Source organism: Zingiber officinale, chromosome 2B, assembly GCF_018446385.1.
Source record: "Zingiber officinale cultivar Zhangliang chromosome 2B, Zo_v1.1, whole genome shotgun sequence".
Lineage (NCBI taxonomy): Eukaryota > Viridiplantae > Streptophyta > Magnoliopsida > Zingiberales > Zingiberaceae > Zingiber > Zingiber officinale.
This window is the reverse complement of record NC_055989.1, coordinates 59,810,913-59,837,658: the sequence shown is the minus strand read 5'-3', so window position 1 is coordinate 59,837,658 and position 26,746 is coordinate 59,810,913. Positions and strand designations below refer to the sequence as shown.

Sequence of the window (26,746 nt, the reverse complement as noted above, 5' to 3'; positions counted from 1 at the left end):
CTAATTATATAGAGTCAGCTTCCATAACTATTGTTCCTCTATTGAAGTTCATACAGAGGTGACTGGCAGCAGCGACGACTGGCGGCGTTGGTGAGAGGAGCAGTAACAAGGATGGATTGTTAGGACCCTTGGCAGCCGGCTAGAGGGGGGGGGTGAATAGCCCCTGGATAAATCAAATAAAACAACCTTTCTCGAACAAATAACTTGATTAAAGGAACACTTGCATATAAAAATAATTAAGAAACTAAAAGACAGAGACTCAGCGGATGTACTTGGTTACAACTAGGGAGGTTGTTAATCCAAGATGAAAAAGCGCACTAACAATTCTCCTTTAGGCGGAGAAGCCTCTTTATAGCAATGAACGCTTAGAAACAGAAAGCTAAATAGAAAATGAAGTGTGTACAAGTGTTGTATTGATCTTTCTTGTTGTTCTTAGCTACTAGGGGCAAGGTTGCTTATATAGAACTACTCGAGGTACCTGGAAGGGTTCCAGGTGCCTGAAATGGGATAGAATTTTATCCCCGACGTAACGTTCAAATGCCACGCCTAAATGGTTAACAATCGGGTTCCAAGCACCCAGAGTCCAGGCGCCCCCAGTCCGGGCGCCTCGGACTGGTCTGGGCACCCCGACCAGGTCTGGGTGCCTCGAGGCCAAAAATTAGCTTTAGCTGATTTTTGATCCTGGTCTCCTTCTTTGGTTCTGCTCGCATCAGTCCGGGTTTTTCGCTCCGGCTCTGCTAGCTTAGGTGATTTTAGCCATCTAGAATAGGGCTCACTCGAACCCAACTTCCGGCCTTCTTGAGCAAGCTTCCACTCCGGCTTCTTGTCCCTCGAAAACATCACGTGCCTCCTTCTCGTCTGCCCGCGTACTCTTCTGCAGCACCTTGTTCCTCAGACGCATCGAGCCCATCGGCTCTCTTCTATGTCGTCCTTCTCGCTAGTTGCATCTTTTGCTCAACATTCTGTCCTCCTAAGTTCCTGCACAGTTAGACACATGGTTAAACACAACAGGACCTAATATAACTTGGTTGATCACATCAAAACTACCTTGGGGGTACCAACATGGATGAGCGTAAGTGAGAGGAGATGGCGATAGTAGGTTAGGGAGGAGAAAAGGAGAGGAAGGCCCACGAGGATGAGTGAGTGTGGGTGAGAGGAGCGGCGATGGTGAGAGCATATTAGCGAGCCGCGACGACGAGAATGGGTTAGGGAGGAGAAAGGCAGAATCACGATGGAGGCAGTGCTGTAGAGGAATCATGGTGGTGACACGCGATGGAGGCGGCGGCAGCACAGGTATGCGTGAGCGTGGGTGAGAGGAGCGGCAACGGTGAGAGTAGATTAGGGAGGAGAAAGGGAGAGGAGCGGCGGCGACAAGAGCAGATTAGGGAGGAGAAAGGGACAGGAGCGGCGCTTGAGCGTGGGTGAGCGGTGGGATAGCGAGAACAAAGAAGAAAGAATCGATCGACGTGCGTGAGGGCTTAGCGTTAGGTTATAGTAGGGGGAAAAACAAAAAGATGGCTTAAGTAAGTTACTATTAGGATGGTATACAGTGACATTGATGAAATTTATCACTATATATTGTCTAAAATGATATTTTTATATTTAAAATAATCTTTTTTTTGATAAATGTCATTACAAAATATTTATAGTTACATTTAAAATTAAATTTCATGAAGAAAGTGTCGCAATATATCATATTTCTAGTAGTGGTTGCTTCTTCATTTGGCACAACTGCTCTAAGAGAATCATCATCTAATGAGAATATAATGTAATCAATAGTTTATGATGCGATGAATACAGTTGATCATTCTAATATAAATGAAATAGCAATATCTGAAGTTCAACAACTATATGTCATGTTAAAGACTAGTGGAAGAGAGCGTGGGAAGACATTCCATCTGATCATTCCTAACTATCAGTTGTTGCAAGGTTATTGAACATCAAGGTCGAATATCATTTCTTAGAACGATGTTATGATGACATTTATCAATTGATGTCAGAATTGCTCCCCGTTGATCATCTAATAACTGATAGCTTCTACAGTATAAATAAATTGGCAAGGAGTTTAAGCTTACCTATATATAGAGAAGATTAATTGTTGTATAAATAACTGCATATTTTGGAATGAAGATAGTGAACTGATTAAATGCGGGATTTGTTCACCCTTGTTATAAGCATCGTAGTCACATATCAAGGAAGAAGAAGAAAAATATTACATGGAAAGTTATGTATTACTTCTCGTTAACTACTATACTTCAATGCTTGTATACATCTGCTGCAACATCTTACCACATGAGGTGACATAATGAGTATGTGTACAAAGGAGATATAATGTGTTATTCTTGTGACTCCCTTGTATGGAAATTTCTTGATACATCATTTCCCTTCTTTTCAATAGAATCACGTAATATTAGTCTAGGACTTTCCGTAGATGGATTTCAACCATTGGTCAGTCGAGATAATAATATACATCTTGGCTAGTTATACTAACATTGTACAATTTATTGCCATAGATGTGCATGAAAAATGAATTCATGTTTTACTGTACTTCTTCTAGATACAACAAATTTGAAAGAAAATATAGCTATTTTCTTACAACCTCTGATTGCCAATAATGCGGGATGGATAGGAAGCCATGTGGAGAGGGGGTCTTTATGGTCTTTCCCCCCTATCCCCCCCAAATTGGGATTGGCCAAACGAAAGGGGATTTGGATCTTTTTCTTTTCTCTCACGCACACTGCCTTTCTCTCCTGGATGGGGGTGTTGGTGTAGTGTAAGTGGTTCATAGAGTCAGAGGCTAGGGGTGAATAGCGACCTGTAAATTTAAAATGATTTTTCTCTTGCTAAAGAACTAGCAAGGACACACACATTAATAATATGAAAAAAAAACATGTAAAAGAAAGAGGCCGAGTGTTTATTTAGTTTGCAACTAGGAATTTGCTAGTCCAAGACTAAGAAGCGCACTATCAAAATCTCCTTCTTCGAACACAAGTCGGAGGCGGAGAAGTCTCTTATAGAAGTTGAGCACAATACGAATTTGAAAGCATAAAAGAAAGAGTTAAATAGGTGTGTTGTTTTGAACTTTGAGCATCAACTCTCCTTTTATATCCTTCGTCTTCGATATGACTGTTTGCTGAAGTGGCAGATTTCGGGGACTTGGAAGTGGATGGGCACCTGGATTGGACAACCTCGATCCACTTGGTCAATAGTTAGCTCAAAGTCTCTGGATGGCTTTTTCTGATTTAGGCATCTGGAAGCAATCTAGGCACCTGGAGTCCGCTGATATGGTTGTCGTCCTCATCCGTTTCAGGAACGAGTCTTGCTAACATGGCCACCCAATCCAGCGCCTAGAAGGGATCCAGGTGCTTGGAATTAGGGTGCCTGGAATCAATCCAAGCGCTTAGAATGGTCAACTTTTGAGTTGACCATTCTTTGAAATTTGTTCACCTGGGTGATGGTTTGGCCATCCGAAATTGAGCACACTCGAACCCAACTTTAGCCTTCTCATCGAGTAGGCTTCCTCCCAACTTCTCATCCCTCAAAAGCATCTTGCGTGCCCTTCTCACTTCATTAGTGTACTCTTCCGTATCTTCTCGTCCCTTGAAAGCACTGAGCCCGGTGACTCGCTTCCCATGTCATCCTTCTTGCTTGATTATCTTCCACTCAACTTCTTATGTTCTTAAGTGCCTACACACTTAGACACAAGAAATCAAATCCGCAAGACCTAACTTTAACTTGGTTGATCACATCAAAAATATCTCATGAGATACTTACAATCTCTCCATTTTGATGTGAATCAACCCAAGTTAATTAGGGTCTAAAAATAAACATTTCAAATTATGAAAATATTTATGAATTTAAGATTTTTTTTTCAAATAAGTATAAGCAATAAGTGTAGTTACCAGCAAAAATTTTGCAATCTCCCCCTTAACTTAACCCTTTACAATTTCTTCCCCATTAATTACATAAAAAATGAGGTAAATAAAAAAAAATTGAAAACACTGGTAGGGGATGTAAATAGAGTTTTCAAGAATATGTCTTTTTACCAAAATTATTTTGAAAAGAAAATCTTTTTTAATAATTATTCCTCAATTTTGTAAAAAATAATTTTTAATTTTTAAAAAATCCTAAAATTTTTTGTCAATGTCAAACAGAAGCATTCGAATCATGATAAAAAATTTTACAATTTTTTTTCTTTTAACTAGAATAAATTTTGACTTCTAAAAATCTTACTAATTTTTCTGAGTTTATAAAATACAATAATTATCTATCAATAAATTAATTTTTCAAAAATTAATTTTTGAAATATTTTTAATTTTAAAAATTCATATTTTGATAAAGAATTTCTAAAAAATTATATATCAATTGAAATTTTTAAAAATATTTTTGTTAACAAATAACATTTTGTCTATCATAGAAAATTTTTAAAACGAATTAAACTCGAACAAAATGCTTGCAAACAATTATTTCCAAGTGAATACTAAATGTTTAGCAATTAAAAAAAATTTTACAAGTCCAAATGGATTTAGGAATCCAAAATAAATTTTTACCTACTGAATTTATCAAGTATTTTCTATGAATATGATTTTTTGATATTTTTATAATTTGGTCCCTATGATTTCTAGCATACCAATTAAGTCTAAAATTTCTAACACTTCTGTAGGAGTAAAAATTGAGTTTGAATTTCTAGAAATGTTTTCAAACTCTAGTTTTTGAGTTTCAACTAATTCTTTTAGTTTTGCATTTTTGTTTTTCACCTTTTTCAAATTCTTCTAGTGAGCATGCATATTCTCTCTTTGTATCAATATGTTTACTTCTTAGCTTGCATAGTGATCTACTTACCATTTTAATTGCATTGTAAAGTTGATATCAGGGTAGATTATTTACCTCAATTACTGTTTTAGATTCATCCGTTGAGGCTCCCCCTACATTGTTGCTTTCTCCTGATGAGTTGTACCCTTCATCTTGATGAGTCACCATCATTGCAAGCCCCGCTAATTGTTCTAACTCTGAATCTTCTGAAGAGTTGTCCCAAGTTACTTTTAGATTCTTGTATTTGTCTTGTGTGCGTCGCCCTAAGTTGCTTTTAGATTCTTGTATTTGTCTTGTATAATTTTCTTCTCCTTTCCCTTTTCTTTACTCTTTTTCTTGAACTTGGGGCATTTCTTTTTGATATGTCCTTCTTCATCATAGTTGAAGCATCTTACTTTTCCTTTTTTTCCTTTTCTTCTTAGCAATCTTGAGGCATGTGCTTTATCAAACTTGTTACGTTTAAACAATTTACTCATTTTTCTTACCAAGTATGCTTGTTCATCTTTATCCAAAGACGTGCCTTACTTTAAGTTGTCCTTCTTGGCTTGTAGAGTGATGTTATTGTTTGGCTTTTCTATGTCTTTAAAACCTACACATCAAGATTCATGTAATTCCAAGGTCAAACATAACTCATCTAAAGTACTTGCCTCCAAGTTTTTTGAGATGTAGTTGACATCTACTATTGATGTCCACTCTTGGGTTCTCAGAAAAGCATTTAGTGCATATCGGAGAGAATCTTGATTTGAAACTATTTCTTCACGGCTGTTTAGTCCAGTGATCAACTCTTTGATTTTTGCATGCAGTTGAGTCACCTTCTCTCTCTTTTCCATCTAGAGGTTTGTTAGTTGATTCTAGAGGATATCCCTGTTGGTGCAGTTGACACCAATGATCAAATTTGAGTTTTGATGAATGACAAGTGAATTAAACTTAGATCTGTTGTTGATCTAACCTTGTTACCGAATGTCCAAGACTAATTTGATGGGTCAAGAGTACCAGACACTAGGAAGGAAGTCCAATTTGTATGTGTAATTATTGATTGGTGAAGTCTAGATGTGGGATTCTAGAAAGAGGTCGGAATGTTCGATTTCTGATGACTTGAAGAATGGATGTATGATTCCGATAGGAGGTCGGGATGTTCGATTCCCGATTGGCCAAGTCCGAATGTATGATTATGAAAGAAAGACCTGGTGGGTCAGATTAGAAGTTAAGGAGGTAACTTAGCATTTGGTAAGTGGAGGTAAGTCACTAGAGGAGAGTGACTCAATGAGGATGCGTCCCATCTGAGGGGACAGTAGGAGTCGGTCCAGTTTAGGTCCATTTGGAAAAATTATACTGAGACCATGACAAGATCTGGGTCTGGAGGGCAAGCTCCAATTAATACTATTTTTATTGTGCTAACTTTGTCTTGCAGGGTATACTTTATTTTGTTGGACTAATACTTTTTGCAAGGAAAAAGGAGAACAAATTACCTCTTGTGAATAATACTTGAGGTGCCGTCCATGCGATGGAAGGTCCTTGAGCTAGGTGATAGAACGTACCTTCGAGGGCTTGGAAGGCATCTTTAGTCGAATAACTCAGAAGACCTTAGTGGCGATAGGCACTGATTTTGCGGGATAAACTTTGCCTATGGAAGACACCTCCAATGTTATGGAAGGTGCCTTAAACTCTCAATAAAAGGAGGTTTTGCCCAAGGCTTCTACACAACTCATATACAACTCTTCTACAAGCTTTTGCACATCCGTTCAATGCTCCAATCGCTCCAACTTCGTGTTGCTGCTCTGCTATGATGCAGCTGCACCCAACTATTGCTGAGGAGACATCCAACACCGAGCTCGAGCCGACTATCTTCAAAGAGTGTTAGGTAACGAAAGTTTGATTTCTATACTTAAATATTATTTAAAAGAAAAGTGTAGCTTGTTACACTTATCCTCATCTTTTTGTACTTGATACCCTCTTCTAGCGATTCCAGAAGAGGTTATTAGTGGATTACCCATCGATAGGTCCATGAAACCTTGGTCTTGGAGTAGGAGTTGTCGAAGGCTTCGAATCAAGTAAAGCCGCTTACGTTCTTGTGCTTTCTCGTTTCTATTTTTTTTGCTGCGCGTACCTTAATTTTAAAAGGAGAAAAAGAAAAGTTTTTTAAAACCACATGATTCACCCTCCTCTCACGTGCGTAATGATCCAGCAAGTGGTATCAGAGCCCTGTTAGCTGTAATTGGTGCAACCACCAATCAAGGCAGAGAATTGTTCTAGTTTTTTTTTTTTTTTTTTCAGATTTTAGTTTTTTTTGTTATATTTGAACTTGTAAAATTTACCACTTCAAATAATATTTCTCATTCGGTCTTTACTCAAAGTTGGTGCAACACACTTGAATCATTGATATTTTCTTCACTACAAGATTACTAATAAACAATGGTTAAAAATCGTTGTGAAAGACCAAAAACACCGTTGTTAATTGACGCATTGAGAAAGATAGGGGAGCTCAAAGACAATGGTTAAAAACCATTGTCTTTTTACTATAAACACAACGATAAAAAAATTGTTGTCATTTTAGGAAATAACTATTATCTTTTTACCTGAAACACAATGGTTCAACTTGAAATGCAACAGTTCAACTTGAAATGCAACAGTTCAACTTGAAACACAATGGTGAAAAACTATTGTATTTTAGGTGAAGAGACAACAATTTTTAACCGTTGTCTTAGAGCGCCCCTATCTTTCTCAATGCGTTAATTAACAATAATTTTTTTGGTTTTTCACAATGGTTTTTATCCATTTTATTTCAAGTGCAAAGACAATGGATTGTACTTATTGTTTTTGAACGCCCTATCTTTTTCAATGCATCAATTTCTCATGATTTTTTTGGGTTGTAGAAAATAGTTTTTAATCGTTGTCATTTATATTGAAATATTATCATTTTAATCATTTAACTGTTATCATTTCTCAAAATATTAGAGAACAATAAATCGTTTTTACAAACATATATATACAATAAACCATTATCTATCCACACACACACACACACACAAATATGTAGCAAAACATATATACATAATTATATACAATCCTACAAGTTTCCAAATCATCTTCATCTCCTGGATTTTCAAGTGTAAGCAGATATTTTTTTGAAAAAAGATTGATGGTAACATGTAAATACCCATGCCAATCTCGAGTGATCTTCCTCTATGTCGAGACCCTTCTTTGTTTTGACCATGCCTCAACTTGAGAAACTTAAGAAGCAACAACTAATCATAATCTTTATTATATATAATCATGAATTTTGTATCTATAATGCACTAATACACAAAATATATTATCTTCTAAATTATAAATATATAAAAAGTTGAAAATTATTCACATGTATAGATCTCACAGTGTTATTCAACTTAAATGCCAGAATAATATAGACATTTTAGTAATATAAAAGTACATGACCTACACAAAGAAGGGAAAATGAAACATTGTCATGATCTAAGGTGAACAATCTAAGGAGAATAACATAAAGCTACAATTGTAAAAATTTTCTAATCTATAACATGAACAATCTAACAAATACCAATACCATCCAATCCCAAATTACTCTAACATAATGTATAATTCCACCAAAGAACTAACTTTCTATCCAAAAGAAAGCTAAATTACTTAACATAATACCTGAATCTTCATAGCATTAGTTCTCAAATGTATGAACTCTTTTCAGATTTTCCAATATTAGTTCTTCTAAATAGATGTATTGATTGTAGTGATTAATTGTGTTTAGTTGTAGATCAAGGTTTAAATTGAATATTGTGGTTAGTTGTTTATTTATGGTAGGGTTATCTGTTGGTAAGTTGAAGACTGAATTGCCACTAGAATTGATTTAAGTATAGACTTAGATTTAAATGGAATTGATACTCTAGCTTCCTAATCGGATTAGGATTTAGTTTAGCTAATTTTGTTTATAATGAAAATTAGCTAAATCTGAATATCTATTGGATACAGGATTTTAACGCGAGACGAGTATCTCGGAGTCAGATTGGACCTTTCTATTTACGGAGGCGGGTACTTTTGACTTATCGTCTTTGATATGTTTAGTAATGAAAATAATATGTTGCATTAATTGTGTTTCATATTTGTTTCGGTTAATCACTGCCCAATACATGTTACCTGTTTGATTAATTGTTTGATTGCATCTCTTAATGATCTTGTACCTGATTTATCATGCTTATGGGTAGTGATATAACCATGTTTCACATGTTCAGGACCTAGGTTTGATACCTTTTTGTTCAGTATGTCTTGATTTGATCTATCCACTATGGTGCCATTGTTATATGCCTAGAGGTTGGTTTAGTATATTACCATGCTTAGTGACATGCACCATTTGCATGATCGCATGCTGTGCGATAGATTGCTCCATTATTGTCGAGCACTTTGCCAGTTTTCATCACTGTTCGGTGCTCCGTTGTGACGCTCATGGGTAGCGTGACACAGCGTGGTAGCACTTCCGTTGATCCGCTCAGGGGTAGTGTGACGCAGCGTGTAGCACGTTAGAGATTCCTCCCCGTCATAGTGTACCGGGAGATGAGAGCATTGCGCTCCCCCATTTATGATTTGGGGTAGGAGTACGTATGTACTCCGACAGCATCCCGTCCACTCGATCACTCATCAGGAGTAGTGTTGCTGAGTGCACGGTTGTCACAACCCTACCCACTCGGTCCCACTGTTGTTGTGAGTCGGCTGACTGGCGTCAGGGGTGACCATGACATATGCATCATATGCATGATGCATTTATTGTTTGTGTTTGTGTTTGTTGCACTTATATGCTGCACATTGCTTGGATACCTTGATTGACATGCATACAGGTATTCTATACCTTTCGGACTGTTTGTCCTTATACCGGGTCCTGGTTAGTACAGATTCTCTCCTGTCTTCTTCGGTTTGCATTTACCTTTATCTTTATCAGGAGACTGTACGCATGATTAGTGCTAGGTGTTATTTCTTTACTTTGCATATCAATTGTACCTGCTGAGTGTTGGACTCACCCCGCCTCCATTGTTGTTATTTTCAGGTTGATGCTGTCAGGAGGGAGTTCCAGTCGCTAGTCCCCACTGCACGTAGTGCTGGTCCCTGCAGACCTCGAGGATATGTTTGGTTTTCTTTGGTTTCTTTTCTGTTCTAGACTGTTTTGAACATGATAAGCTGCATACGAGTTATAATAAACTTGAAGAAACAATTAAAAAAACCAAAGAGAGGGGATACAAGTATGTTGCCGAACTGCAGTAGTATAACTTTCTTTTGAAGAATCTTTTTCATGCTAAATCTAACAAATTATAGAAAGCATATATACAAGTGCAGTTGTAGCAATAAGAATTACAAACTTATGTTCACATGATCACTCCTTACAAACATATATACAATAGTTGTAGCAAAACTGTAAAGACAATTAATGTACAAATCATTTTAAAAGCATGTTTCAATAAGAAATTTGAAAATGTCTAAAATTTAAAAATTGCCCACTTAACTTACTTTTTTTTTTTTTTTTTTCTGATGATCAACTTTGATAAAGAAATCCTCCAACTCTTTGCAATGACTCTATTAAGGAACCAAGAAAACATACAGACACATTCAATGAATTTAACTCGTATAGTGCTGAAAAAATACTTATACTTTGAAGTAGCAAAGACCAAAGCCACACACTTTGTATAGGAAAGGTACAAAACTAAAGAAAAGGACTACACAACTCAAGAGGAAATATAACCATAAGTAAGAGATTATAATTGCAGAATGATCTTAATAACTAATTTAATACAATATATATAAATTCTGTGACAGAAATGGAGGACAAAGGTTGAACTAGTTTCCAAGCCTTTGGCAAGCAAGTTGTGGATAAAAAGTGAATTTATTTGTAATAAAAACTGAATTTATTTGTAAAAAAAGGTAAATTTATTTGTAATAGAAAATGAAGTTACTAATCATTATGTAACAACAGTCCAGGTTGACACATGAATTCATCTAGCTGACAAATTACAAAGAAGCTAAGTAGGTATGCTTTCTCAATGTACAGGCTACAGTAGTATGCTAACTAATTTTATGCACTTCTTGCAAACCTTGCAAAGAACAAAACTTAAAAAATTATTTGTTGTCAGATAAATGTAGAAGGGTCAAAAATAAAAGAAACCAAATGACCCATGTGTTCCATTAATAGAAACTAGTTTCTGCAACTTGAAGTGAGGAATTGGAGACATGCTACTTTCAAGAAATAATGGAAGTATCAATAAACAGGAAGTGTTTCATGATATTTGATTCTACATATCTTTGCTATTTTCTCTTTTGTAGATATGACTCTAGGACAAAAAAAAAGAGATTTGAGGTAAAGCCAAATGAGGTGGCTTTACCATAACATAAAGGATGCATCTATGCGCTGTGCAATAAAGAAAAGTTGGACAAAGGATTTATTTCTCTTCCACAATAAAAAGCAGGCTAGCCAAAAGTTAAGCAAACAAGAAAAAATATACTAAAACTTTTTTGAGATGTCATTACTTTAGATGTCACAGTTGACAGCTAATAGCTGACAGTTGAACTCACGAACGGGGTTTTCAACCTCTTTATCAATGTTCTCTTTTGTGCCATTCCTTTATAATTGGGATAATGCTTGGTAGGGTGTCTCATTTAAATAGTAAGAATGATCTGCCTTGTCACATTTTAGATTATTTTTTCTGTTTAATTATTCCAAGCTAGTTGGCATTAGTTAACCATAAAACCTTTAACATGAGAATGTTTCAAAAAAGAGTATTCTTACAAACCTAAATTGGAAGAACCCATCACAATGGGGTGAAGTAGATAATGAACTTCAAATCAACAAAGAACTTTATAATATGAGCACCTTATGTAAGATACAATAAATTTAATAATAAGTGTTATTGGAGCAATGACCTTATTGGATTTTTAGGAAATTTAGAAATTTTTTTGAGATTTAAACGGAGTCCTTATGACATGTTTAAGGTGATGAATGGATTAGGCTAAGAGAAAGCCTATTTGGAATACTCATTTAGTTAGGAGTTGATTAATTAAGTTAACATAAACTTAGGTTATAAATACTTAAACCTAAGATTCTCTTCTCATTGTCGTCGACACTTCCTTCTCTCCTCATCTCCTTCGTGATTCTGCTTCCCCAGATTCACTATCACTAGTGCATTCCTCCTCTCCAGATCTGCCAGCATCATCTCCAAGCCGCCCTTCTCTGCACGAGCTGCCTTCGGTCAAGAGCAAGGTGGCGCTGCCCCCCTCTCATGCTGCACAATTTTACGCAATCCAGCATTGTCACCATCACCGACCACCAGAAGCCTATCACTGGCACAACACATCCTTCACCCTGCCATGGAACTGACCCAGATGCCACCTTCTTCCTATGCTATCTCTACCCTAATGCCCACTACTCGACACCACAATCCAGTAGCCATCTCCCGTGCTCTAGTCATCGACCTACCATTGTCGTATCTGTGCACCACAACTCTGACCTCGGACCCCCTCCGACTAACCCTCTATCTCTAGGGTTAGTGCTGGACCTTTCCCTCTGCTCTGAGGTGAAGCGCTGGGCCAGAATCCCTGTATCGACCAAGCAAAACTATTCCGACTAGATTTGAGGATTATTAGGAGTAAGTTAGCTAAATGTTGTGAATTAAGAATTAGAGTTGAATTATTAGATATGGTCGTATTGATTGTGAATTGGGATGTTGGAAATGAAGGGGTAGCAACTTCACTATAGTTTCGGCCATGAATTCCCAGCAGTGGGTACCTCCGACATGGATCAATTGAGGAATCCCTAGATCTGGGTGAGTTTTGGAAGGTGAATTATGCATATGCTAATTTTGATGGTAGAATGCTAGGGATATCAAATCCAATGTCGTTGTGATTGTTATGGATGTGTTGATCAATGAGTAAAGAATTAAGTGAGCCCTGATGATGATGTAGTTGATTTACTTCATGGATTACATGATTGGTTAATTGATGAATTATGTATAAACCTAATCTAATTAGGTTGTAGTATGAGTAAGGTTAATTGGGGGATTAATCAAATATCATGTTTGATTAGAGTTACTCTAATTAAATTAGGGATTTTATTTAGCCATTTACTTCATATGTAATTATCTAAATACATTATGTGATCTGCAGGATGTTGATTCGAGATGAGCATCATGACATGAGATTATTTAGCATGATCGACAAACAAAAGCGGGTACTTTGTGCCTTGTTTCTTTAGATCCTTGATCTTAATGCATGATTGCTTATTCTCATATCTTGATTAGGTTGTAGTTACTTGTTTACCTTAAATCCATTCTATATTATTCTTGATCTTGACCTTATATTGCTTGAGATTATATATTTGGATATGTTTTGATATCTATATAGTCTTCCTTGTTTCAATGCATGTATTGGTTGAGCATTACCGTAGTATAGTAATAGATTTATGCTCAGACATTTACACCATATAGTGATACTCTTAAGTTTGTAATTATATGTTAGTGATACTATGGTATAGTTGTATACTTATATGAGTGCATATATGTTAGCCGGACTATACCTGCTTATACATGATAGATATCTTACCCTAGTAGAGTGATAGGAGTATTTCACTAAGTTATTTTTCATTAAACTGACATCTAGGACTACTTGACTTGGATTCTATTGTATTATTATGTATATGATGATACTATGAAATTAGTTGAGATATTATGACTAGGATGACTAATATTCTCTTAATGAGATTGGTTGACCAATATTTTGTGGAAATGATTTGTTTATGTTAGGCTCATGCCATACATTAGTAAGATCATACTATAGTTTAGGATATAGTGTATCCTACTAGATTTTGATTTGTTATTTAGGCTCATGCCTATACACTAGAGAGGTTAGACCAAGGTGCATCTATAGAGAAGTATACTAGGTGTGAGTATTTACTTTTTACTTATCATTACGTTGTTATGTTCTGACAACCGTTGTCTCTCATTCGTGGTTGAGAGAGTCGTTAGTGACTATTAGTATACCCTGTCGACCATTATCTCTCATTCATAGTTGAGAGAGTCATCAACAATCATGATTCATGTGACTATCCATGTGACCATTTGTAGTAGTGTGTTCATCGTAGTTCACAGTTAGATAGCCACGTATATACCATGTCTACCCACAGGGCCATCCATGGCAGAGTGTTCTCCTGAAGACAACGACCACTTATACATCCTATCTGTCTGTGGTAGAACGTTCTCTCTCAAACAGTGGCTATTTACATCCCCTGACTATCCACAGGACCATCTGTGGTAGAGTGTTCTCTCGTAGTCAATAGTTGAGTTGCTAGATAGCTACCTCATCCTATCCACCCACGGGACCATCTATGGTAGAGCGTTCTCTCGCAAACAGTGACTAATTATATGCCCTGACTTCCCACGAGACTCATTCGTAATAGCATATTGTTGTACTAGTCAGGACTTGTTATATATTTGTTATATGCTGGTTATACATTTAGTTGTGCAGGGTTTGGATATACCGTATGCACTTCTGATTGATCGATTATACTTGGTTGAGTAAGCTAGTGGAGGATTGTGTAGTTGTTATGCTTTTATTAGCATATGACTATATTGGTGCACTTACATGGGTTAGTAAGTATTTTATATGAGACTGTATTCTTTTGATGTCTTTATATATATAGTATCATGCACTATCTTCTTATACAAGCTGAGTATTTTGTTCACACTACCCCTTGCTTTCTCTTTATTTCTAGGTTAGTAGGAAGAGGATGTGTTGTGTCGCTCAAAGATCTTGTTTGCCAGTCCCACGTCGCATTCGAGAATGATTTTCTATCTTTCTTTCTTCTGCGTGACTTACATTTTGGTTTATGGATTTGGTGTTATAATAATTTGACTTGGACTTGGTGTTTAGCATTGTGGCTGCCTCTTTTGTTTATAATGTTTGTTGTATTTAAGCTGAGTCAGCTCGTAGTTCGTCGTTTTGGTTTAGGTAACCTACCCATTTGTCTTCCGCTGTATTTTTAGTACAATTGTGTAGGCTGCTTATTTACAATTGCATGATTATATTCTTTTTGTTCTAACCGTATGGGCTGTGTATATATATAACTACGTGATTGTATATGTTACAACCGTGTGGTGTTTATTACTTATGCGACCTTGTGGCATTGTATCCAGGTTTTAATTGTCATTTATACAGGAGAGATGCGGTCTGTTTATCAGACAAGGACTCCTCTAGGGCATGACACCTTAAAAGTGAAATTTTCATTCTTCTAATGTTAGAATTATCTAAAAATAGCATGCAAGGTTAGTTGTAGAGAGTTCAACTATTCGTAGGATCACCAGTGAAGCCTTTAGCAACCCTTATACTAAAAAAATTCTATGATGAAGAATGACCTACCATATTGTACAAGGAAAAGTTAGAATTTGAAAATTATTTATCAGATTGAAAAATAGAGAGAAAATATAAAAGTTTGGGTAATGTTAGATGCAAGTTGAAAATAAAAAATTTCTTGTTGATAATGATAATTGGGAAAAGCTTTCTTTTTGTTAATAATGTAATTAAGGAATATGATGTTAATAACCAATTATATTTAAAAATAGACATCTTTGCTGAATATTATTGATAAATGATATTATGTTAATTCAAAGAGTTTAGTTAGATTAAATTTGAAGCTCAAATTACAAATAAAATCAATTACTTAATTTTAGTGTTAAGAAAGTAATTGAAGCTTAAGACGGGATAATATTGAAACCCTAAGTAAGAATTTTAGGTATCCCAAATTTACTATTCTACAAGGAAGATTTTGTTCAAGGTATAATAAATTAAATAAAGATTTGGTAGTCAAAATAAAGAAGAGTTTCTAAGATTCAACGTGATCATCTCTCCTCCTTAAGCTAAAAGATAAATTTCATAAATTTTGGTATAATCTATGACACTTTGTCAACCAAAGTATAATGCTATTAATAAAAAAAATTGTTACACGTACAAAGGTTAATGTAGCCAAGGCAAAAAAATAATTAAATATATTTTAGTAACTGAAACATCCCGTAACCAACCCTCAGTTTTTTTTTTGTTTATTTCATCAACCCACCAAACACAAACTAAGCATATACTTATGACATGATACTAAATAAAACATTTATTTTATCGGAAGTAAAAGTCATCATCCCACACCAGAGTTTAACAAAGAGAAAACCCCACCAAGAACTCTTGACAACACCAAAGCAAAAAAACCCTTCCCATGGAGAACATAAGCTCAGCACTCCTAATTCCCGGACAATGCCATGCATCCATCCCGCCTCCTCGCCTACTCCATCCATAAGCCCTCCGTCGTGTCCAGAGACACATCCTCACCTGTAATGTAGTCATCATGAGCCTACAACCCAGCAAGTATAATCTCATGTGATGAAACATGACATCCATAAAGTAATAGGGATATGGGCTAGATAGTAAACACATATCCCAAAATGCTGTATAACAGAGAAAGAAAATGCGGTAAATAAAGTTCCTACACAGCTAATAAAGGTGAATATATTGCATATCCGGTAACCACAATTAGAGCCAGTCAATCCAGTCCTATGATCCTAGAGGTACCTCCTAGAGAACATGCAATCATATAGCCGAAGCTAACATAAATTCCAGTATCAGTCAAGTTTGGATGGGCCCTCCCCGGAGCTCATCCCGGGTCACCCATCCCGTACTGCTACCACATATGCACATATTCAACCAACTAGCCATATAAAACTTATTCTACCCATAATATAAATATAACAATATCTCAATTTATCCAATTACTGTCATCATATCAATTTACCTTATTCATCCGTATCCAATATCATGCATAGTGAGCAAAAAGGGAAAGTCACAAAAGATGAAACCGACAGAACAATTTCTGAAAGCATTTATGTCTATTCTAGCATTTGAACCAAGTCTTGCAATACTATCCTCATTTGAAAATATATACTGCACATAACATTCTGCACAATTAAATAAATAGAACCATCATTCACAAGCAATAAACTGTTTTGGCCATAAGCTATAGTCAATTAACTGATCATGACAATTCAATCAACACACATCACTTTAATCTCGTATAAATTTCAAAAGTAACTCAAGAACAAGAGCACATTCCGGAGAAGCATGACAGAGCCACGAAAAGAAACAATCCAGAACCTCAACTAATGGGTAGATCAACACAACCGGAACTGCAGGAAAATTAAACCAAAAATGTAAACCATCATAGTGTAAATCATCCACGGTCTAACCGAAACTATCATGTAGTAAAGCATAAATGATCGTTCACAAACCCATCGAAAGACTTCACAGGAAACAAGATGTCACAGGAACCATAAACCAAAAACCAGGACTCCACAGACCTCTCAAAACACGGCTCAATCCACCAAATTCCTCTCGACCAGGCATATTAACAAACAGGTAGCGTTCATAAACTCACAACATCTACGACATGGAGGCTATCAACATCCCAAATCCGATCGCAGTCAAGCAACCACCACGAGAATCCGAAATCAAACACTTCCACCAAGAGAGCATACTGAGGAAATTCGGATTTCCATAAAACAAATCGAAATCACTGCCCAAAATTTCTATAAAACATTTGCTAACCAAGCCATATCTTCAATCGTGACCTCACACTGAAACACAACTTACCATAGGAGGAGACAATCGACAACAACTACAAAGTAAGCCAATCGGAAACCTCAATAAAAAGAAAACCATTCGGAAATCTCTATGAGCAGAAACAAATCGAAGCATCTACCAGAAGAAAAACCAAACAGAATCACCTACAAGAAGAAACCAGTCGAAGGTCCATACCGAAACGTCACTTTCTTTTAGGTTTCCACGCCTTTATACCTTACAGATCTCAGACTATCACAGGTAGATACACTTGCCTTTCTTGCCTTTCTCTTCCTCGTGTCGCCGTAGAATCCCTCGCTCAATGATGTCGCACCGGTAGAAATGTGTTTGGAGACCTCCGCGTCCGGTCGTTGAACCCTCCACCACTCGCCGACTTGAGGAAAGGAGTCGAATCGGAGCTTAGGGTTCAGCGAGCAGTTCCATCGAGATCGGCGGGACTGAGCAGGGAATGGAGAAGCGGTGAGGTTTGGGGAAATAGTGAATGAATCGGTGATAAACTTGGACTTTATACCTAGATATTAGAGCTCTAACTTAGGACAATTAATCCTAATCTGGGATAATTATAGTCAATCAGCTCCCAACTTAATTAGATATTATATATATTTCCCTCAAATTTAATAATTCTATCCCCTAAATTATGTCGTACGAGTTCATTTTAATTCCCAAAAAAAAAATCCCTAAAATTCGTAAGAAATTTAGTAAATAAATTCCTTTATTAACGATCGTGATACCTTAATTTATTATTATTATTATTATTTTAAAATTAAATTCCTTAAAACGTGTCATACATATTTATTTAAAATTCTGAAAAAGTTCTATAATTCGTAGAAAATTTTATTGATTAATCCCCTAATTAATGTTCATGTGATCTTAGAAAATTCTATAAATAATTTCCTTAATTTCACTCGTGGGACCTTACATGTCTTCTGCTGTATTTTTAGAACAATTGTGTAGGCTGCTTATTTACAATTGCATGATTATATTCTTTTTGTTCTAACCGTATGGGCTGTGTATATATATAACTACGTGATTGTATATGTTACAACCGTGTGGTGTTTATTACTTATGCGACCTTGTGGCATTGTATCCAGGTTTTAATTGTCATTTATACAGGAGAGATGCGGTCTGTTTGTCAGACAAGGACTCCTCTAGGGCATGACACCTTAAAAGTGAAATTTTCATTCTTCTAATGTTAGAATTATCTAAAAATAGCATGCAAGGTTAGTTGTAGAGAGTTCAACTATTCGTAGGATCACCAGTGAAGCCTTTAGCAACCCTTATACTAAAAAAATTCTATGATGAAGAATGACCTACCATATTGTACAAGGAAAAGTTAGAATTTGAAAATTATTTATCAGATTGAAAAATAGAGAGAAAATATAAAGGTTTGGGTAATGTTAGATGCAAGTTGAAAATAAAAAATTTCTTGTTGATAATGATAATTGGGAAAAGCTTTCTTTTTGTTAATAATGTAATTAAGGAATATGATGTTAATAACCAATTATATTTAAAAATAGACATCTTTGCTGAATATTATTGATAAATGATATTATGTTAATTCAAAGAGTTTAGTTAGATTAAATTTGAAGCTCAAATTACAAATAAAATCAATTACTTAATTTTAGTGTTAAGAAAGTAATTGAAGCTTAAGATGGGATAATATTGAAACCCTAAGTAAGAATTTTAGGTATCCCAAATTTACTATTCTACAAGGAAGATTTTGTTCAAGGTATAATAAATTAAATAAAGATTTGGTAGTCAAAATAAAGAAGAGCTTCTAAGATTCAACGTGATCATCTCTCCTCCTTAAGCTATAAGATAAATTTCATAAATTTTGGTATAATCTATGACACTTTGTCAACCAAAGTATAATGCTATTAATAAAAAAAATTGTTACACGTACAAAGGTTAATGTAGCCAAGGCAAAAAAATAATTAAATTGATTTTAGTAACTAAAAATAATCTGAGCTCTATGGGATATAATATTCATGTAACATACATCAAATTAGTTGGGACAAAACAACTAGATCATAATAAAACATGAATTATGTGGAATTAAAAAAAATATTATTATTGAGCAAATAGGTATAACACCAATTGATGACAAAATAGGAAAAGAAATAAAGATAACAAGACATGTTCAAAGGTCATTAGTAAATACTAGCTGCATTTAAAGGAGTTGAATTGAAGAGTTGAACCAATATGATGTAGAGAGAGACCAAAGAGAAATCTAATAAATATTTTTATAAAAAGGGAGTCAATTAAGTTCAGTATTCCTATTCCTAGTGATAAAATATTGCATATAGTTCAATGGAAAGATAAGATCCATATAGTTCAGCCCAAATAATTGAGACAAACACATCACGATTAATATGATAAGTGTTAATTATATTAAAATTAACAACCCCAACAATGGAGGTGATGGAAGATTACAGTGATGTTTATTTCACCAAAAAAGGCCTTTAATGATGAGCATGAATGACATCATCACATTGACAGAAGACGAGTGTGTTCCTCTGTTGTCTTTAAAGACTTGCCTCAAAAAAATATATAGAAAAATGACTTTCCAAAATCTTCATTATAGATAAACAAATACTTTCATAATCCAAGATATTGATAAAGCCATCCTCAGCAGCACTGCCAAAGATTGATGCTTTGTCAGGAAATCACTAGAATAAAAGTCAAAAGGATTATAGAATGCAGTTAACAAAAGTATTCCAATGCTAATAAAAAGATTTTAAAATAATATAATAATGTAGCATGCATGAACACAGAACTTATCAATAGACCTAAGTAAAAATATGATCATAGATAAAGAAATGCTAAGGCTGCATATGATCAATGACTTATAAACTCAAGACATCATGTTTATAGGAGAAAGTAATAAAATATCGCCAAATAACTAGCAAAAGTAATAGAATGGGAACAAATAAACATCAAGAATATACCTAGTCAAAATAAGATTCTAATTATGAGGGCTCTAGTCCACACAATGAAGGCCAACAGTATGAGCTTTCTTGGCCTGACATCAAAGAGGAGGTTATTAGAAAAAAAGTAAAATAGAATAAGATGAAACTAAAAAACTACCCATTCAACATGTATACATAAATGTGTCATTAAGATTTGTTTGTATCAATCTATGAAAATTCTTAAAGGGACGAGTAAGGATCTCCAGAAAGCATAAAAGGTTCAGTAGGACACAGCCAGTGCAAATTTTGCATTTTGTGAAATATGTGACCTTGTTATTAAGATGAACATCCATATGTATCCATGAAACAATTTGTATAGTATTTCTCTATGTGCTCAAAGTGAGCAATAACTTACCACCAAACAAAGCTATTAAACAACTAGAAAAGAAAGCTTAGCACATTGGAATATAGCAAGGGTAAAAAGCTCCAATTATGGATTTGAATGCAATATAAGCACATGAGACGCTGGATGCAATGAGTTTGAAAGGGGTTGATATGATCCTAAGAGCCCACTAAGATGGCCTCATCTATTGAGATTCTCAGAGTGTCAGTGGAATGAAGAATGAATTTGGGCAGAGGAGAAGAAGAAGAAGAAATTAGTAAACCTGAACGGTGTGGTTCTTGAGCAAGAGATGATTAAAGGCTGGTTGGTTTGAGATGTGCACACAGTCTATGATGTCTCCATCTGGGCTCTGCAGATACAAGAATGAGTTCTCAAAAAATTAGGGTTATGATTCTTGTACTCAAATGGCTGAAATTTGGGCAGCAACAGAAGAAAATATGATGAAATCAAAGGAGTGACCTTGATGCTCTTGACGACTTGCTTGTTGAGCTTCTTGAGATGTCGTTGCACCTCTGCCCTCCGTGCCATCACCGCCATCGTCGCTTTCGTTCATGACCAAAACATCATCGCCACCGCCAGCAACCATGTCGCCCGGTGGCTCGAGTTAAAGTGAGTCGACATTCCTCCTATTCCACCTCGACCCCTGCTCTCGCTTCTCTTCTATAACAAAAAGGGAAATGTAATACTGCACCTTAAAAATTTAACTCTTTTTAGGGAACCCTTTTCCCCCTCACTCTCTCTAATTCCCCACACTCCACCCCTCCGTTCTTTAGCACTAACGTGGGTTGCCAACACACTTCATCCACCGTCGTTTATGCCATTGCTATTTGTAATGCAAAAGCAAATTCTTCTATCCGATTAATTATCTCTCGCGTAGTAGTGGTAATGTGCGGGAGATAGTGGATAAGAAACAAATATCTTACTTTACAACTTGCTCTTTGTCTTCTTCTTCTATCTCTTCTCCCGTGTAAGGACTCCCAAATGTTGTTTAAAGAATTTATTAAAAAATATAATAGTAATAAATTAAGATTTCACGAGCGTCAATAAAAATACTTGTGTACTAAATTTTTTACGAATTTTAGAGATTTAAAATGAATGGGTATGACACATTTTAAGGGGATAGAATTATTAAGCTTGAGGAAAGTATATGATGCCAAATTAAATTAGGAGTTGATTCAGCTTAACTACCTAAGATTATGACTTAATTAACCTAGGTATATATATTCACCCGATTCCTCACTCACTCACTGCTCGAAATCGCCACCTCCTTCTCCTCATCATCTCCGCCAAATTGGTGGAGCTTCTCACCATGCTCGGGCTTCGGTCAAGCAACATCTACATCAACGATCTCACGGAGGACACTGCAATAGGGCACAGAGACCTCCGACTATCGCACCGGCGATGTGCAAGGGCTTCCAGAGGTGGCACGGAAAGGAAAGGGCAAGAGAAAGATAAGTATTCTCCTCTATGATGATCTGAGATCGATATGGTAGGGGATAGGTAGCTAGAGGGGTCGATATTCTTACCTATAATGGCCGATTGGTGGATTGTGTTGCGATTCGATTTTTCCCGTGATGTTCTTATCTCAGCTTAAGGTTTCTATGATGTCCTTGTTTCGGTATGGTTTCCACAAGGTTCTTGCTATGATTTGTGATCGAAATGAGTTTTGCTCGGTTTCTCCTCAACAGTTTGGGAGTGAATGGGTTGTGATTCGAGTTCTTGTGAAGGTTTCGGACAGATCGCAGATGTTTCAAGCCTTGATCGATGATGCTCTTGTTTGTTCGATTGCTTCAGAAGTTTCGAACAGATTTGGTTGGTGCAGGTTCAATCCGTTGATGTTCTGTTTCATTGAATAGCTATGGATTCTTGGTGATTTAACTCGAATATGTTCTGTTTCCTTGCTTAGCTGTGGTTTCGGGAATTTATTTGTTCTCCTCAGAATTCATTCAAGATTGCCACGATTTATGGATGGATTTGATAGGTTGGTAGTGTGAATTCGATGGGATTCTTGTTCTTGGTGTTGTTCGGATTTCTTTTATGAGGAATAGCTATTTAAATAGTAAGCTTGATTGTGGCGTTCTTGAGTTTTTGAGTAACTGTGATTTCGTGGATTGGTCAAGTAGGTAGTAAAACGAGTTCTATGCGATTTTGCTACTCGTGTTGACTTCGGATATTGTTTCTGTTGGATAGGTAACATGATCATGAATTATTTTGGTGGTACCCCTATGCTTTTGTGAGGGTAATCAGTTGTTGGTTATAGAATTGATTTCAAATATGTTAAAGTTGTTGAACTCGGTATGATCTTTCTGTTGGTATATGCATACTTCTATTGTTTTCTTTCAAGATATGAATGTTTACAAAATGAATGGATGTGCTATGGATATAAGTATAATGTGGATTGATTATGTTTTTTTATGTGGTTAATTGGATGAGTATGAGCATATGTGGTGACAGTACCGGATTGGTGCCCCGGGATGAGTTCCAAGGAGGGTCCTTCCAAACATAATTGATACTGCAATTAATGACTGATACTTTAATTTATGACTGATACTGTAATTTATGTTAGCTTCGGATATATGACTGCATGTTCCCCTAGGAGGTACCTTTAAGGTCATGAGACTGAATGACTGACTCAGATAGTGGTTATCGGATGTGTGACATATCCACCCATATTAGCTATTACATATTGTATTTTTCCTCTTTATTCGGTATTGAGTTTACGTTCTATGCCTATCAGTTACTATTCCTTCTACTTACAAATGTCATATTATTCATATTAAATTGTACTTGCTGGGTCCGTAGACTCATGATGCCTACGTTACAGGTGAAAACGTCTCCCAGGCTATGCCGGAAGGCATGCGGACGGAGTAAACGAGGAGGCGAGATGAACGCATGACACTGTCCAGATGCCTTAGGAGTGAATAGCAGTCTTGTTCCCTTGTGAGATCTTCTTCATTTGTATACGGAGATGTTTGGAGGATTTATTGTTTCCTTCCGTTAATTTCTTACTTGAGATGTTGTCATTTACATTGGATAAGATGATTCATTTCGATGGAGTTATTACTACAGTTATTTCTATAGCAGATGTTGAGAGGGTTGTGCTAAAAAAAACTTGAGGAAAAAACTAGGGATGTTTCTGTTGGTATCAGAGCAACACTCCTAAGCGACAGCATGTGCACGCCATCTCGTCAGAAACTCGACTACTTCTGCCAACAAGTTTGTAAGATCTACATTGTTATAGTCCTTAATTTAATGTGGTAACTTAGCCATGATATGACTGATACATTGATATGTATATATGAGATAACGATGAGAATATGATGGAAACATACAAGTTATGGCTGGTCGAAGGAACAATGGTGAGATAGGTGGCTAGAACAATCAGTTCCTAGCAGGACTTACTCACTTCTACAGGAGCAGAACCGTATTCGTGGAGAGCAGATCCAATAATTATTGTAGGCTAGGGAATAGGAGAGTGCACCTAGACATCCTACAACCAGTGCACATCCGGTCTACAAATAGTTTCGAGAGCTTGGACTGACAGAGTTTAAGGGAACCACAACCTGACCGCTGCAGAAGGATGGATTTGATCCCTAGAAATGATATACAACTTCATGCAGCTTACAGATATGGACAAGGTCAGGTGTGTGATATTCATGCTGTGGGATGATGCACGAGTATGGTGGGAGGGGAGGGTGCACGCTTCACAGTGGATCTGGCTACATTGACTTGGGTTGATTTTAAGGAAGTATTTTATAGGAAATATTTCACAGCCGATAACAGAACCCGATTGGCGAGGGAATTCTTGGAGCTTTGCCAAGGAGATTTGACGGTGGCTGAGTACATTAGGAAGTTTGAGAGGGGATGCTACTTTGTACCCATGATTGCCAGCCAACCAATCAAGGAGCTGAAGCACTTTACTGAGGGATTGAGAGCTGCCATTCGCCATGATGTCAGATTAAGTCAGGTCACCACATTCAGAGAGGCAGTGGACTAGGCATTGATGTCTGAAAGGGGCAGGAATGACATGATCAAGGAAGCGCAGAACAAGAGATCGAGTTATCAGGGAAGAGATCAACAAGAGTCGGATAAGAAGAAGACTGTTCCTATTCAGTTCCAGAGCAAGCAGCTGCTAAAATAGACATAGCCACATCAGCGATTTCAAAAATCACAACCGGCTGAAGGTACCACTCCCAAGGTTGAAGACAAGGTTCGATACCTCAAGTGTGAGAAGGTTCACGCAGGGTAGTGTCTGATGGGTTCAGATGTTTGTTATATGTGTAAGAAGATAGGGCATTTCGCGAGAGATTATCCTCAGCTCAGAGAGCCAACCAAAGGAAGGGTATTTGCTATGACACAGGAGCAGGTGGATCTAGATGCAACCATTATTACAGGTATGATTCTTATTGCCAACATACCCACTTATACATTAATAGATTCTGGGGTCATCCATTCTTTTATATCTGCGGCCTATACTGCAAAATTGGGCATTACATCTGAACAAATGGTTATGGGATATAGCGTTTCTTTACCTTCCGGAGAAGAACTGCATAGTAACAGGATGGTAAGGAATTGTCAGATGATGATGTAAAACCATATAGTGGGTGCAGAACTCATCGTGCTGGACATGGCAGAATTTGATGTGATCCTCGGAATGGATTAGTTGACTCGGCACGAGGCGGTCATCGATTGTAAACAACGGATAGTTAGGTTGAAGCTACCAAATGAAGAATTCTTCATTTTTTATGCAGCCCCAAGTCCGACCATGCCTCACATGATTTCAGTGTGTAAAGCTCAACGAATGCTAAGTAAGGGGTGTGAGGGTCTTCTAGTCAATATTATGGTTAATTAAGAGACTCATCGACCAAGTTTGGAGGAAGTGGAGGTAGCTCGAGATTTTCCAGAAGTGTTCCTAGAGGATATTACAGGGCTACCCTCGGTCCGGGAGGTGGAGTTTGGAATAGAATTGATACCGGGGACCACACCTGTATCAAAAGCACCATATCGATTAGCGCCTACAGAAATGAAAGAATTGAAGGAGCGGCTACAGGAACTACTAGACAAGGGTTTCATCCGCCCGAGTGTATCACCATGGGGAGCACCAGTGTTGTTTGTTCGTAAGAAGGATGGGATCGGACCATGCGTTTGTGCATTGATTACCGAGAACTAAATCGATTTACAATCAAGAATAAGTACCCATTGCTCAGGATTGATGATCTATTTGATCAGCTACAAGGAGCAACAGTGTTCTCAAAAATTGACTTGAGATCAAGATATCATCAGATGAAGGTGAAAGAGAAAGATGTTCATAAAATGACATTCAAAACTCTATATAGACACTACGAGTTTCTGGTTATGCCATTTGGACTTACTAATGCCCCAGCAGCATTCATGGACTTGATGAATCGGGTCTTTAAGTCGTATTTGGACCAGTTTATTATTGTCTTCATTGATGATATACTAATTTACTCTCGAAGTTGCGAGGAACATCATCTGCACTTGACAACAGTGCTGCAGACACTGAAGGATAAACGTTTGTACGCAAAATTTAGCAAGTGTGACTTTTGTCTGCGACAGATTCCATTTTTGGGGCACATAGTTTCAGAGAAAGGGATAGAGGTGGATCTAGCCAAAGTAGAGGCAATAAAAAATTGTGGTACACTGAAGAATGTTACCGAGATCCTAAGCTTCTTCAAGTTGGCAGGCTACTACTGAAGGTGTTAGAGTGTAAACTAAAAGCCTAGCTTTTGTAAACATTTATTTTTGAAATAAAAGGATCACATTGGTCAAATTTCTATATTTTATTTGTTGAGTGTAGTTTTTCAATTAATTTATATTGTAGATAACATGGTATGTGATGTCACACACAGAAGATTATGTTATCAGTTCTTTATAAATTATAAACAGTTGCTCATGACTAAGATGGAAAGGAACAAACCATTGGAATAGTCATAGTGTAATTAGG

The 26,746-nt window shown here is 36.6% G+C and overlaps 2 protein-coding genes across 5 annotated transcripts; one reads left to right on the top strand and one right to left on the bottom strand.

The window, feature by feature from the left end:
• Positions 1 to 10,345: 10,345 nt before the first annotated feature.
• On the bottom strand, positions 10,346 to 21,619 carry LOC122045671. Of its 4 annotated transcripts, none has more exons than XR_006130066.1 (4): positions 21,241 to 21,618; positions 21,044 to 21,130; positions 20,418 to 20,491; positions 10,346 to 10,383 (listed from the first exon to the last, which is right to left on the bottom strand). XR_006130066.1 is itself a non-coding variant. In XM_042605994.1 (3 exons), exons 1-3 carry the CDS (start codon positions 21,316 to 21,318, stop codon positions 15,994 to 15,996), a joined length of 339 nt encoding a protein of 112 aa, XP_042461928.1. In that variant the 5' UTR covers positions 21,319 to 21,619; the 3' UTR covers positions 15,811 to 15,993. The 4 variants fall into 4 exon arrangements, 1 of the variants encoding a protein (XP_042461928.1); XR_006130064.1 differs by lacking the exon at positions 10,346 to 10,383 and adding an exon at positions 15,811 to 16,167 and having other exon boundaries at positions 21,241 to 21,613; XR_006130065.1 differs by lacking the exon at positions 10,346 to 10,383 and adding an exon at positions 17,725 to 17,906.
• A 2,841-nt stretch (positions 21,620 to 24,460) lies between these two features.
• LOC122048295 lies at positions 24,461 to 26,496 on the top strand. The gene is made up of 4 exons (XM_042609884.1): positions 24,461 to 24,748; positions 25,070 to 25,175; positions 25,218 to 25,345; positions 26,065 to 26,496. The coding sequence occupies exons 1-4, from the start codon at positions 24,461 to 24,463 to the stop codon at positions 26,494 to 26,496; spliced, it is 954 nt and encodes a 317-aa protein (XP_042465818.1).
• Positions 26,497 to 26,746: the final 250 nt, after the last annotated feature.